At 34.0% G+C, this 15,660-nt stretch overlaps 2 protein-coding genes across 2 annotated transcripts in view; one reads left to right on the top strand and one right to left on the bottom strand.

The window, feature by feature from the left end:
* The first annotated feature begins 1,241 nt into the window (after positions 1 to 1,241).
* LOC126370792 (uncharacterized) lies at positions 1,242 to 4,786 on the top strand. Its single transcript, XM_050015816.1, has 5 exons — positions 1,242 to 1,388; positions 2,693 to 2,817; positions 3,584 to 3,682; positions 3,923 to 4,033; positions 4,576 to 4,786. Exons 1-5 carry the CDS (start codon positions 1,242 to 1,244, stop codon positions 4,784 to 4,786), a joined length of 693 nt encoding a protein of 230 aa, XP_049871773.1.
* Positions 4,787 to 14,158: 9,372 nt separating this feature from the next.
* LOC126370686 (acetylcholine receptor subunit alpha-like 1) overlaps positions 14,159 to 15,660 on the bottom strand; it is a 105,722-nt gene continuing 104,220 nt past the window's right edge. The window contains exons 6-7 of the mRNA XM_050015694.1: positions 14,615 to 14,890; positions 14,159 to 14,371 (exon numbers count right to left, since the gene is read on the bottom strand). Coding sequence (XP_049871651.1) covers positions 14,159 to 14,371; positions 14,615 to 14,890 — 489 coding nt within the window. The remainder of the gene's footprint in view (positions 14,372 to 14,614; positions 14,891 to 15,660) is intronic.

Here is a 15,660-nt window from a genome sequence, read left to right as displayed (position 1 = left end):
AAAATCTTATACCTAAATTAAATGTGATGTTATGTTGGCTTACCCATCTGTAGTTGATGGTGTCCCGAATAAAAGATCCTCACTCAGCTTATGCCACAGCGTGAGCCGCGACCCTGGTATTCTGTGAGACTATAGAGAATAACCAATAACATTTTAGCAGGTAACAGCCCTCAACGCTTCATTTTCTAGTCAACTAGTTAACAATGACTTAAAATAAATAAATAAAATAAAAGACAGATAAAGAAAACACACAGTAAACTTCAAAGAGACAAACCTATACTTGTGATTTAGCAAAAATTGAGCGTCTTGCTTAATTCTTTTGTTCGTCGCTCCCCAAATCAAAGCCATGCTTAATAAATTGCTACCAACAGCGTTCGTTTCCAATGAAGGGGTTGTTAAATAAAGATGGATTCTGTTTATTCAGGATTCCTCGATTTTAACATAAAATTTACTGGTGGAACTTCGGTAGGAAGAGACAAATATACTTCAGTGTAATAAAGTTTCAAGGAGTCATCAACCGAGTTCGTCCCATGATTGAATTATTTAGTAGCGATAATTCCAATCGGAAACTAGATTAATAGTATTGTAATATTATAATAATAATGATATTTAGATCTATGTCTTTGTATTTGAAATGTATCATCATACGTACTTATATTATAGGATTGTAGGGAAGAATTTGTACTAATCTGCATTTTTTTTTAAATCTAGACTTGACTTAAGTTCTCCAAGTAAATCAAAAAAGAAACCTACTTTCTAATTGAAAATTATATTACTTAAATACTCATTTTATTAATTCTAATTTAATAATGGTTAACGTAAATAAAAAAATAAAAACAAAATGCTTTTGAAAAGAGAATTTAAAAATAATTCCACAAAATGGTCACCACAAAAAACGCCACGGAATGTGGAGCATATTATAATTTCACCTACTTTATTTTCTGTCTCCGTCCACGTCAATTAGGGGCTTTTAGCAACATTGTCCACGGTAAAATCACGTTAGGGAACGTGAAAATTACCGTCACCGTTACATGCCTGACACAGTTCGTGTCTGACCGTTTTTGTGATACAAACCAAACCACTAATATTATACTTCAGTCTTTAACAAACTTACGAGAGTAAGAGAAAACAATTCTTAAAATAAATTCAAAATATCGAAATTATTCGCGGCTTTATTTTACACACTTTTAGTTTTTATTTTAAACATTATTCTCCTATTTTATTTTTGAAAATATTTAAAAATGATTCCTAATTTAAATTGGCTTTTGTTTATATTTCTGACCAGTTTTATAGTTGAGAGTATTACTAAAGAGGTTGCAAGTGAAAGATCGAAAATTTTATCGCGAAGAAGGCGGTATGTCACTTTCCCTGAAGGATCAAGTTTCTCGGTAAGTTTATTTTTTATTAAAAAAATATTTATGTACTTACTTTGTTTTATAAAGGAATTTGTAACTAAATTCGATGTGAGAAGGATTGCCTACATTACAAAATAAAATATATTGATGTAAGTACATATTATACTCCTCTAGTAGAAAGCATTAAAGTTTTTCTAAGCATATAGCAGAGATTATGTATTGGTATGAATTTATCAATCTATAATAGAAATTTAACATGCTATTCATTCAAACGACTAAAATAAAATCCTGGCCACATACAAAATGAACGTTCCTATCCACGAAAAAAGAAAATCCAAACATATTCTTAATTCAACTTATTTGGCGAACATTTGCCCGCCTATAAACTAACAGAAGGGATTCGTGACGTCACTTAGTTCTGTTGTGGCGATTTATGAATATGGAACAGCGCGCGAGAGTCGTTTCATTAAATGTTATGGATTCGCACACACCTGCCCACATTGGTTTGGGGTCGGAAAAGTTTGCGGATTTCGGGATTTGGTTTTGGTTACTTCTAAGGGGATTAGTTTGTTTTTGTATGAAAGAGTATGTAGGTGAATGGTGTTGAAGATTTGCGGTCGTATATTTGTAGATACTTAATAGTATTGGTCAGAATTTTAGAGAGACGTTTTCTGAAGTATTACCAATAAACTTTCATGATTCCTGTGTGTGTGTGATTTCTGTGTGTGTTTGTGTGTAAAGAAATAGCGCAACGACTTGGACGTTTGCCGGAGGGACTGGCCGGAATACGCACAGGACCGCGAAAAATAAAAAGAGGAAGGCCTTTGCCCAGCAGTGGGATTTTGTAAGCTAGATAAGATTAGATTATATAAGATTTCCATTCCCGTGTGTGCAATAAAGTATTTGTTATGTTATTGTTACTAGGTACTTAATTTTTGTATAATTTGTTGCATTACAACATATATTTTTTATAATTTTTCCTTGTCATTATTTCATCTTTATGCCATTTTGTATTTTTCTTAATAAGTTTAGTAGATTCTTAGTTTCCCTTTTAAAACGTATTATATTTTTTTGTCAATACATTACAGCCACAGATTTTTATTCATCTGACATCCACACTTTTCTCGGTCATCTTTCTACGGTTTAACATTGTTAGAAAGGACATATGTACTTACTTAATTTTTTTTTGGAATAAAAATAATAGCATAAAAAGTTTTTATATTATAAAAGGACGCCAAACACAAAAACAAGACAATAACATAATTTAAAATGTTCACAAAATTTGGCGGTGGATGTCGTCGGTTTTTTTTAATTCTTGCCTCAAATTTATTTTCTAGTGCGCCGGCTGCATGACAGTAGGTGTGATCGGCCAGCCAGCTCCATCATCAGCCCCAGGTACCTTCACCTTCGGCCTGAACTGGGGCATCGCGTATGAGCTGCCCAACGCCACGGAGTCACTCAGGTATGATGTGTTGATAATATTTTTTCCAACAATATTTTTATTGACAAATTTGTATATGCCTAGGACAAGGTTCTTGTGGTTCATGGGTGACTTTAAGTCATTGATATTTGATAGGAGAGCGCTAGTGTGAATTTTCTCCATGGACTCTCTACGTCTGCGCACTTTAATATATCCTGCGTACCTGACCACTTCATCATGTCTTTTTCATAGCGAGTGAAATCGGCTGTAATCGGAACTAACGTAGTTCCGATTATGACCGATTATGCGTGTCACGTGCCAATACATCCTTGTCGCTTCATGCATAATTTTATAGTGTTGTGCAATAATGAGAGTTGAAAAAAAATATGAGTGTAAAGGTTCCGAACCAAAAACGGATCTTTAAGGATTAATATTTTGTCCGTCCGTCTTTTCGTCTGTCTGTGAAGATCCATTTTCTCTTTAGAACTCGTGAAGGTATTGAATGGAAATTAACATCTATTACTTATGACTGCATGGCTTAAAGCTGTAAATAAATATTTTTGCGATTACCAACTTATTTGCAGTTGGTAAAATAATCGTGACCTATTTCGATGTATGGAAATAATAGGTTTTCAACGGCAAAGTCAAGACTTCGGACCTTGGTACGCGAGTAGGACTTGCACTCGACCAGCTTTTTGTTGAAAATGTCATTTTGTATGCTGATAAACTTTGGTGAAACGTGTATTGTGCTGTTGTTTTGTCTTTTATCACCATGTTTGAAGAAAATAAATCATTTTATTCTATTCAGATTCTATCACAAGAAGTACAAGTACAAAAAGCTGCAGCCCATGATGCAGAGGAGGAACAGACGAGAATTGTATGAGAAATTAGAGGCGATTATTGATAAGTAAGTTCATGTCCTATATACATTTTTGTTCGGGTAGTTGGGGTAGGCAGAGAAGAGATAATTCTACCTACTACGTTCTTGACTCACCACTTTCGCTTCTTTGACTCTCATCAAAGACATAGCATGCATGAATGCAACAAAAGCAATTGTGTAAGCTTGTGTTATGTTTATTATGATTAATTATCTATGGTTTCTCAAAACATTTTAGAATTTGCAAATAAAAATCTAATTGTGTTCTAGTATGGGTTACAACGGCAGGCAGTGTATTCTGAAGACTCTCTGTGAGACTACACAGCGACTGGTTCCTCACGGAGAAAACATGGTTGAGGAAATGTTCAGAACTCTGTTTACGTAAGTATAAATATAAACAGCTATATATATACGTCCCTGTGCTGTGCACAGGCCTCCCCTCCATCAACCAGAGGGGGGCATGGAGCAAACTACACCACGGTACTCCACTGCTCGTTGGTTGGTGGATGGAGCTATTTTTAAGGCTAATAGTCGGGTCCAACGGCTTAACGTGCCATACGAAGCACGGAATCATCTTACTTTTTCGCACAATCAGGTGATCCAAGCTAGCAAAGTCCACACAAAGGACAGTCTCACAAGGTGATTTCGACAATTTCCCTATCGGGTATTGAACCCGGACCTCCAGATCGTGAGCCTAACGCTCTAACTACTAACCTACGGAGGCTGTTACGTATGTTCGTAAGTCTACTCATACATAATACCTGCCCCTGCGACACAGCAATCGCATCGCGCACGGCGCGAATTATATCGGGGCCTCCGACTAATAGCCGTACGTCATTTAACTTCGTAGATAGCATTCGCTGCGTCTATTGGTCGAAACTAAACTAATTCGAGAGTAATATTTTTTTTGTCTTTTTTTTCAGGCTACCAATGTCAAAGGTTCTGCAAACAGAACCACTAGAGCACACTATATACGACTCAGCACATCGACTAGGAGTGTTACTAGAAAATTGTGACATTTATAAATGTCCGTTATCTTTAGTGGACTTAGCACAAGGGTATTATAATGCTCCAGCACCAAAAATGGACAGTGGATTACGTCCTTGGTCGTTGTTTAGTAGTACTTTTGGGTAATATATATTGGATGTCTTACCCATGTTTTGATAATGTTGACTAGTTTACAAAGACTGTGTGGATGTAATAGTTTTGTTTCAAAGATTGAATTTTAAATAATTAAAGTTTGAAGTGTGAGGTTTTATTTATTGCTTGTTTTAATTTCGTGTGGTTTTGAAATAGTTCACTTCGTTGAGATATGGGTAGGCATTTAATGTACAACCTAGTATTTCAGTAATGATAATTGGCTCAATAATGTAATCACTCTTTTGTTAACGTTTAAATAAGTATGCGGGTGTATAGGTGTTTGCAATGAAAATGCACATTTTATTATTAACGCATAACATTTAATATTTATAGTTCATATTTATAATATATTTCAATATTAGCAGTAAGAAGTCATGAGTGTATTCATAATAGTAGGTGGTAGTGCTGATTTTAATTAATTTAACATTACAAAATGGGACTTAACTTAAGACCTTATGCTATATTATTCATTATGTATAATATTTCGCGTTCCTTATACAATAATTTTGCAATTTAACCCTAATGTTTTATTTATATAATTGCTTATCGCTATTTATTATACAATTTCATAGATTCCGTAAATTATTGAGCTACTATGACTTAGAACTCCTATACGAACATTATTATTATTATATATAGCATAGTGCATGACCTTATTCAGTATGTCAGTGGCATTGACATGATACAAACGATGTCGAATGAACAAGTTTGGCTATTTCTAACTCTATATACGTCGACTATTGAAGTTTTCCATAGAAATCTATTTATTGTATTAAGTATGCAATTATATTACCTTACATATTAAAATAAATTTAGGAATTCACTCTCATGTACTATCTAATAACTATATTTGTATCATTAGTGTGGTGTTCGTTTGCAAGTGTCATTTTCACTGGTCTTTTGTTCGATGTGAATATTGAAAGGGCCTTATGACGTATAAAAAAATATAGTGATCCATAAAGAGGAATAAAGAAGAGCTTAGATATAACAAATTAAAGAAAAGGCAAACGTCGTGTCTTATAAAAAAGTCAAAGAATTGGCCCAAAGGCAAATAATAAAATAGACAAGAATGGAGAATGCTACACCGATAAGAGCGTGGCTGTTAAATTGATGATAATGAAAGAAAAATGGCTGATGGTTGGCTTCGATAAACGTCAGCGCTTTAAAACAGTTGATCGAAGGGGATATAAATTTAAAAATAAATTGACTAACCGAACAAGTTTAAGAAATATAGGTACAATATATAATGTAATATTAAGTGCAAGTGTATTCAATAGCTTGGTTTTTGCAATAATAGTGGCAGTCACCGTCATCTGTGTTTTATGACGACATTCTCCCGAGATTATATTGAAAACGCGTTGGAACTGCCATGTTTTATGGTTTTTCGTATCCCCCTAAAGGAACGAAATATATGTAGATAAATTAAAGTATCGTCGGTAATCTGTAACGGTAAGGGTATTAACAAGCAATTAATAAGAGAACTTGCAGCTACTCTTGGTATTTTGTTCTAAGAAGGATTGAACGAACCGCATGGTGACAAATTTAACCCATATTATACCGAAATAGTGTAATATTCAAATAAATTAATAAATAAATTGTATATTCATTTTATACAATTAATTATAATTTATTTTATTGATTGAATTGTAGAAATAAATAACGAAAAATTCTAATTAATTATCTACAGATGTAATTTTATCCCTCTCAATTTTCACTCAACAAAAGCCGTTACTCGCGACGAGAAAGGTGAAAAATAATTCAATAACTAACGAAAAATTATTATTATAGTACTAGTAAAGGACATTAATTATATTAACATTAATAATATGAGACGAAATTGGGACATACATTGATCTAACCTATACAGGGTGTTATTAACACCGTAACGAATGCTGAGGGGATGATTCAGCGCATGATTCTGAGGTAATATCAAGTAGAATTTTTTGTCAAAAAATTCATGACATGCTGAACGCCTTTTTAAGTTATTTTCAATATTTTGCTTGATTCATCCCTCTCAGTATTCGTTAAGATATCGCCTACACCCAGTACAAGTAGTACACGTAGCCATACAAGTACGTATGGGTCATGGGTGTTAGTGACACCGAAACAAATACAGAGGGGGATGATTCTGAGTTAATATCAAGTGGAATCTTTTCTCAGAAAAATCATGAAAAGTTTAGCGTTTTATTAAATTATTTTCTATTCGACGCTTTTGCGACGGAAAATCCTAATTGATTTCAACTCAGAATCACGATCTGAATCATCCCTCAAAGTTTTTGTTACGATCTCACTAACAACCTATATAATGTTTTTGACAGTGAGTTTTGGGGGTTGCTCAGAAAAAGATTAGATATAATAGATAATAGTTATTTTCATTCGTCGGTTTAGTTCTTGCTACATGAATGAAATTACTGTCATTCGAAACATGTTAATTAGTGCCTGTTTTTACTAATAAGTCCGTTTTAGGATTTCCTTATAAAGATTGCCTTCAACTGTCGAAAAGTTCGTAAGTCAAATAAATTTCGACTTAAGAACAAGTTTAATAAGAACACACAAATAATACATAAAATGAAAACGAACAAATTTAAGCCTGTTTCGAACAAGTTTAATTTATACATTTGTTTGGAAAAAATAAGACGCGTTTCGTATTAAAAGCAGCCACCCAGATCCAGACCCCGCATGAAAAAACCTGATGATTAAAAAAATAATTTTTCATCACACTTTCATACCTACTTAATCTTTTTCTTAACAACCCCATTCTAAGGAAATGAAAATAATTATTATACGATATTAAATTTAGTATGATAATTTAAATACGTACACAAATATTAAAAATTAATTACAGTACATTGCTTTCGTGGAATTAAAGATTTTACAACGACTCACATTTACAAAATATTACCGTAATTTAATTAAGTGGTAATATAATTTAAGCACATATTAAATGTTCAAATGCACTTGAATTATCAGCTTGAATTTACTTAAGTCAACTTAAAATAGACTTATCAAAAGGCACAGAAAATTTCACTTCAAAATTAATAATTATACAGTAAATTCTTTTTTGAAAGGATTTAAAATAATTTTTAATTTAGATTAAAATAAAACAAATGCATAAAAATATTGATTTCAATGATGATTAGAGTCCGTTATGAATTAACACAAAAAGTAGTTACAAAAAAATAATACTTTACTACACATTTATAAACCAATAAGTATATTAAGTACTATAATATTTTATAGGCAACCCAACTAAAGGTATGTTACATATTCTAGTTTCGTCGATGAGTCCAATATAATATTTAGTACATATATTTTTATTTCATGACATCGACAGTATTTATATAATGTTAGATTGCCTATTATAGGTATATTACAAAAGAAATTAGTAGGTACAAAAATGTTTAGCCCAATTTTGACGAAGAGCATTGACGTTTGAACGTATATTATAAAATACCTTATGCATTGAACTTTATCGAATAATACACTTATTAGAATAAAATTGTCGTTATAGTATATTCTTAGTCTTAGGAAACGATTTTTTTCTTCATTAGTAATTTAAAAATCAATTTGTAGACTCAGAACCAGAAATCATGATCAGACTTAACCGCAACAGATGGATGTCTATTGTCTATATACTGTATTATGTATTACTTTATTGTTTTTTTATTGTTAGAATATGAAGGTTTTTTAATACTGTGTTCCAATGTAAACGTAAATGCTCTCAGTCAAAACGAGGCTCGATAGAAGAAGGAAGTTAGATTGTGGTTCATTTATGTCTGTATTTACATCTAATCGTGTTGGAAGCTCAACGCAAATTTCGTGTGGTTTCATCTACTTACATGTACACATTTATTCTATTAATATATTAATGCATATTTATGTAAAACTATTACCAATATTTAAAAGAAAAAAAAAAAAGAATAAATACAGCTGAATTATTGGAAATTAATCATAATTAATTTCAAAAGAATTTATGTGAAAACGTAAATAATAGTAATAAGCCAAGACTAGTGGCACCTTAAGGTAAAATTAAAGAATTTTAAATGGAAAAAAATATATATTATATTATTTTAAAAAAGAAAACGAATAAAATAATTTTACCTTACGTCGCTTTGGAAGACGTTCGATTAAATATGCAAATATTGCCTAACTTACATAGGTATTATAGGGTTAAGAGTATATTTAAGTAATATTATTTATTATAAAGATTAAATGCGAGAAAATGAGAAATTAAATAGAAATAATATGAAGAAAAGTGCAATAAAGCAAGATGTCAAAAGTGTTATTCTAGATTTCGATGAACCTAATTATAAAGCGTTACGGATTATTTACCGATCTGTTATTTTTGACTTCCTTCCAAAACAAGAAGAATAGGTATAAACAAGTGAATACGGTTGTTCGGTATTTAAATTTAGAGATGATGTACTTATACACATTATGAACGGGACGCAAAAAACCCGGGTTCACTTCTTAGCAAATATAATATTTTACCAAATAAGAAATAGCATTGATATACTTAAAATGGCAGTGATTTTTTTGTGTTATTTGAAACACTACCCGTCATCAGACTTTTTCGATAAATCCATTGAAACGATAAAACAGTCACTTGATTGTGATCAATCAAAATTGGAAGGATAATGCGTTATAAGTAATCCCAAAGTTTTAAAAGTAAAATTACAGTAGAATTTAGGTCTTAATTTCAAAAACACTGAATTTGTACCGGCATTTAAGAAGTGCTTTTAAGAACGTTATTATGAATATAATGCGCCATAATACAACCATCTCTAAAAACAAACACCGTATAAAAATGTCACAGACAACGAAGTTATTACCTCCGAAAAAAATTCAGAAACAACGAAAAGTAAAACCACAGAACACAACCAATATAGACACCACAATAAAAACTAAACACACGACACACACTTTACTTACTAACCATCGTTCTCTGCAACAATTATTCACTACACCTACATTAGCACTAAAAGAAAGGAACGTAGAAAAATAACTCGTCAATTATAAATATTATTTAAATTTCTATGTTGATCTGCTATATGTACACGTCAACATTTCGGTTAAGTTGATTTCTTATAATTAGTGACAGCCATGTGACAGCTGACTATGAGTTTTCAACCCCATGACCCAATGTAGATAAACCTGCTGGTTTGACCGAAACAATCATAAAACATTTATTAACGTATTTCTGATAAAATATATGGAATATACAAGGCATTTGACGGAGTAAAGTACTTAGGTATCTCAAAGAGAGAATTCCCAAGACATTTTTGAAATAAAACAAATATCAGAGATATTTCCATTAGTATTAATTTAAGTGTATTTCCGCATAATATATTATTGAATGTTTCGGAAATAAAAATATTTAAAAATGAAGAGGAATAATACAATACAAACATGGCGCGACTTTGAGCAAACATCTGTGATTAAACGAATGTTTGCTCAACTGATATGATACTTCATTTATCATGTAGTGAGATTTACAAAGGTAAGTTAGTGTCCAAGAGTCAAAAATACCTAGGTTATTAATTAAAGTAAAATAAACTACAGAAATGTGTTACTCTAACTAAAGTACCCAAAAAGTAGCCTTTAAAACATCTTAAATACTCCATCAAATAACCTTTTTATGTCAGTAACAGTTGTCAAACTCAACGCACTCTATAAAATACCTAGCATTTTTAAGGTAACTTATATTAAAAGTTGGCAGTAGATTTTAATTCATTTTGGCACAGTTTTATATCCTGATCTTTGGTAATAACTGACAATTTGATGAACACATTTTTATTAAGTTTTAGCAAATAACATTTTATTAAATAAACTTCGTATCTAGGCATAAGGTGGTCATAAAAATGATAATTATTATCATTTAGAATGTTTAACGGAATTATGCTTAATGTTTAAGGTAATTGAAACTATTTTTCTGTAGTTGTAACTGAATCTGGTACAACAAATTTATCTGACATCGTGTTTTCGAGCTGACTCATTCGTCGACTAACTCTAAAACATTGAGAAGCTAAATTTATACCACTTAAACACGTACCCATTTTTATAACTTACACTTACTGACAGCTGATTCTAGCTTGATTTATTGTTAAATTTATTTATTACCTATCTACCGCCAGATATACGACAAAACTACATTTTCTTACCCGTTTATCACCCGAAACATTAAACAGACTGGAGTCTGATTGACTAACAATTTCTGCCCTACGACAAGGGTCCGACGCGAGTAAGACCAACTTATACTGGATAATCCTACAGTCTTGTCTGTCGCTCAGTGTAAGTTAATCGCACGCGTCGAACCGCCAGCGGTCACTAGCAGAGGACCAATTTACACTGGGCGATTAATAAGTTTGTTTGTGTTTGTAGAATTGTCCAACATAAGTTGGTCAGACCCGCGCGAGTGTTAGCGTACGCCCTAAGTGACGAAGACAAACAAACATAAAGTTTTACTTCAAAAGTATAACGAAATGAGGATTAAATCTCGCTTGTCTTTGAGACAATAACAAGTAAACAACCAAGGTTTCAGATCACAGAAAGAAAACTTCAAATGACTAGGTTATATCGCTACTTCGCGTATCATAAACACAATTGAGTCACGTAAATATTGTGACAAGGATTATGATTCGCGCAGCAGACATAGACATACACATAACTAGGTTTGAGCAAGACCTGAGATCCAGAATAACTTGGGGATAAATACAAACACCGAGTGTACCAAAACATCCACATAAACCACTAGGGTTATTAATCGTTGTATCGGCTCAGCTCATCCAGTTTTCGTAAGCCTAACAGCATTCGTAATCTACAAAAATTATGTCCACTACGCTCTTTCACAAAGATTCTTCATTATACTTTTATGAGTTATTGCAATATGGTATTGCTGGGAACACGAGACCCAAATTAGAGCCACTACTCTTCAAAATCATGCCCGATATATAGATATATTTACAATATATATATCTTCATTTAAACTCCATTATTACACTCAATTATAATCAATCAGAGTAATGACACTTGTCATTAAACAATCATTATCCTATGGTGTTATAGAAAATCTAACTATTTATTTATTTGCAGTCATATAAAAATAACAACAGACCGTTTATTTTCTAGCAAATATCTACAATAAAAGTTCGGATGACCATGGATCAGTGTGGGAAGCCTGTGGACTTAAGTTATATTATTGATAATTAGTAATTATTCTCTAAATTGGTGTGTGTTTCGGTGCGTGCAATAGCACATTCCTACTTCAATTATCCGACGTGACTGTGTATCTTAGAAAATTAATTTAAGTATCAGTAAGATGAACAATTCCATCCAAAATTCCATCAAGATCCTGACGTACTCAGAGCCAGAGCGGGCCCTGAGCGCAACGCGCGGGCGGGACTATATTTACTTCGTTCAACCTTTAGCGAGCTTCCACGGCTATGCCTAACATTAGGACCGTATTCCACGTAAACTACGCTTATTACGTACCTTCTAATCTAGACTAGCCCAGTGTACGCATCAGACACAAACAGCTATACACATTCAATAACACTTATAAATATGAAGACGACTCACACAAAACAATTTGAATTATTTTACTAACCATCCCTGTTTTCCTATCTGCTCGCTGTGGATTTTCATTAAATATCATAACTCTGAGTTATCTAAGTAATTTTTATCTAATAAACATTATCATGAGTTACTTTGACATATCAAATACGCGGCTCGAAATATTTTTTTTATTAAGATAGACTGCTACATTACCCTACTAAATGGGTCGAGGTGAGGTAAGTCTTTAAATGCGCGAAGACATTTAAATAATAAAAAGTATGAACTACAAAATGAAAAATGTGACGTGAATGAGTAGGTAACACTTAATAGTAATCGAAATAAAATATCTAATATTGAATCTAATCTAGGTACAAATTAATGTCAGGTTACCTAAGTTAAGACTAAGGTCACAAACCTCAACAATGATTTATTATCTAAGAGTGTTAGTGGTAAAGTGCCGATAAGTGAGTAAAAGACTTACAATCGGTGAAAATTTGTGAGAATTCAAATAAGGAGAAGATACTTGTGTTCTAAATTTACCCTGTACTCTAGAATTATTAGTGAATTTACTGTTAATATTATTATTACGGAATTAGCGCGTTCGTGCGATCACGCGCCGAACTTGAAGCGCAGTGAGATCTTTCAGTCGCATTCAGGTATAGCGTTCGCTGTTCTGTACCTCCAAACTAATCGTACAAAGCAAACCATCGAATCTCAAAATATAAAGACAAATTAGCTTAGAAAAGTATAACGTCAGTAGCTTACAGCTTGCAGTCAACTGAGTTTATTGACGACAGGATTTGGCACTCCGTTTAAAAAATCTAATAAAAACAAGTTATCGAACTATCTAAGAATATCGATTTTATAAAAATGTTAATTTACAATTGGCAGTCAATTGCGTTCACAAATATACTCTAATCAAATAATATCACCGTCGCAACGTGACTATATCAACTATTTTGGCTTTATGATAAGTGTTTCAATACGTCTCTTGACTAGGCTTGACCTAACAATATCTACATTCCCTTATAACTTCATTACAACTACAGGGGAATTATTACCATTCGTCAATTTATCGATATTGTCCTTATGATTTTTACGCGAATACGTAGGTAGTTTATCAAATACTAAATGTATAATTCAAAATTACATCACCATTATTAAATACAAGTCAATCTACAATGTCCGGCTCTCATTGGGGACGTTTGCACGAAACTATTATAATTATGTTGATTGCTAATCGACTCCGATTGAATAGTACCACTTTACATAACCTACATTACGAAATTGAGCTCGATTTTATTCGAAGTAAATCTTATATTAAGTAACCGCTTATTATGCACGTTAATGTTAACATCCGACAACTAAATACTATCGCGAGAAATAAATATAAACCCTAAAGATAATCTGTACATTGTTTGTGCGCTCGTATTAAATAATCCTGGAAAAGAAACGATTCCAATGAACGTACAAAAGAACATTCGCTTAAGGTATAAACGTTTACAGCGTCTAATATAAAAATAGTGGCGGATCCGGCGTCAACACAAAACGGCCATGTCTTGAGGTTGCTCCGTTCTTTCGATTCGACGGACACAGTTTAACGATCGAGTTTATATAAAAAGACGGCTTTGGTAACGCTCGCGGCGTGTTCACGTCCACTGCGCACCCGGCGCTTGGCACCACACTGAGCACTAATAGTTCTCGCCTGGCAGTTCCCATCTGGGAGTCTTACATCGATCATCCGTGCCACCACATGACGATTAGCTCCCAGAACGTCTTCGGCGGCGAGTGGCCGAAGACGTAAGACGAATTTCAGAGACCCGGGTCCCCTTCCGAGCCCATCTTTAGCAGCTCCAATTTCTTCTTGGCGATTTTCGAGTAGAGAATATCGATGGGCTTGCTATTGTCGTAGAAGGTTGGCGCCCGGAATATGATGAGCGCGGTACCGAGGACGCAAGCTATCGTGAACGCGAACAGAAAGATTCTGTCCAGTACCATCGCTACGTACTTCCAGTCATCCTCCACCTGAAAGCAACAGGTTACTTTTAAAATCCATCAATATTATGTTTCAAAATATTTACTCACAAGACAAAGTGAATTAATATAAAGATTTTTTTCGTATAGGAGCTAATTTTGGTCCATCCCTCTATCTGTTACGACGTTGGCTTCGATCCAAACGTTCTGGTGCCTCAAAGAGATAAGATTAAATACAATGCTACTAAAGATATTATTCCGACAGTCGCGTGGAAAGAGGACAACTTTACTTACACTCTCAAACTTATCTTTATTCTTGACATGCTGAGCGATAAACCTGGAGCCTTCTATAGTCTTTTCCATCTCTCTCACGTAGGGCTTCTCTAGAGATGGGCTGCCGTCGTCTAGGTCTAGGCGGCAGGGGGACCCGGGGGGAGGGGAGAACAGTTCGTCGTCCCCTCCTGGAGGGGGTGGAGGGGACGGCGGCATGCCAGGGAGCTCATACTCCTCACAGCCCCATTCCTTGAACTTTCCGTCCATGTCGTCTGGACCAAAAACGTCGGTCAGGACCTGAAATTAACTTTCGTGTTAGGCCCAATTTTTCAAAACCAACATTTATAATATAATACGGTTTAAACATCTTCATGGCCAGTACCTACGTCTATAGATAGGGCCACGGTCCCAAGTAAGTATCAAAGTATACATAAAACTTATTTTACCTGAAGCAGGGAAATATTTCTTTCAGTTTCAAGACTCAAAGACGGCCATAATTATAATAAACAAGAAATATAACGTAAGAGGATTACGAAAATGTTACACTGAAATCTGAAACGTGCTTCATCGGAAACATAATACCTAGGTTTACTGTGGATATGGTATTATGGTCAACAACAGTTTACGCAGGCCAACGTAGGCGGTTAGTGAAGGCTGTATCGGTTGGAGATTAAAACGTCAGTTCTCGTTGGAGGGAGCAGTGTATCGACGTGGCTTAAGCTGGCACACAATTAGGCCGGAGTGGAGGTTTCGGTTTCGGGCTCGCTCGTATATATCGCGATCCGTCCGCAACCACCAGGGAAACATAAATAACAGGGGCCGCTTTCGCTCGTTAAGCCCGCCGGCGTTGAGTAATAAAGGAAAATCGAAATGGAATGAAATTGGGCTGGAAGCGATATTTTCGCGATACACACAGAACACAATGGATTTAGAATACCGTTGAAAGGAACGTTTCCCAGAAGAGTCTCGTGGCTGACGACAATTAAAATGGTTATTGTTGAGGGCGGCTTCGGATCGACTGTAATAGCGTCTGTTTGTATTGAATCAGTTCCGATGGAATGTTTTGA

Source organism: Pectinophora gossypiella, chromosome 11, assembly GCF_024362695.1.
Source record: "Pectinophora gossypiella chromosome 11, ilPecGoss1.1, whole genome shotgun sequence".
Taxonomy (NCBI): Eukaryota; Metazoa; Arthropoda; class Insecta; order Lepidoptera; family Gelechiidae; genus Pectinophora; species Pectinophora gossypiella.
The sequence above is the reverse complement of the archived record's forward strand: the minus strand, read 5'-3'. Positions and strand labels throughout refer to the sequence as shown.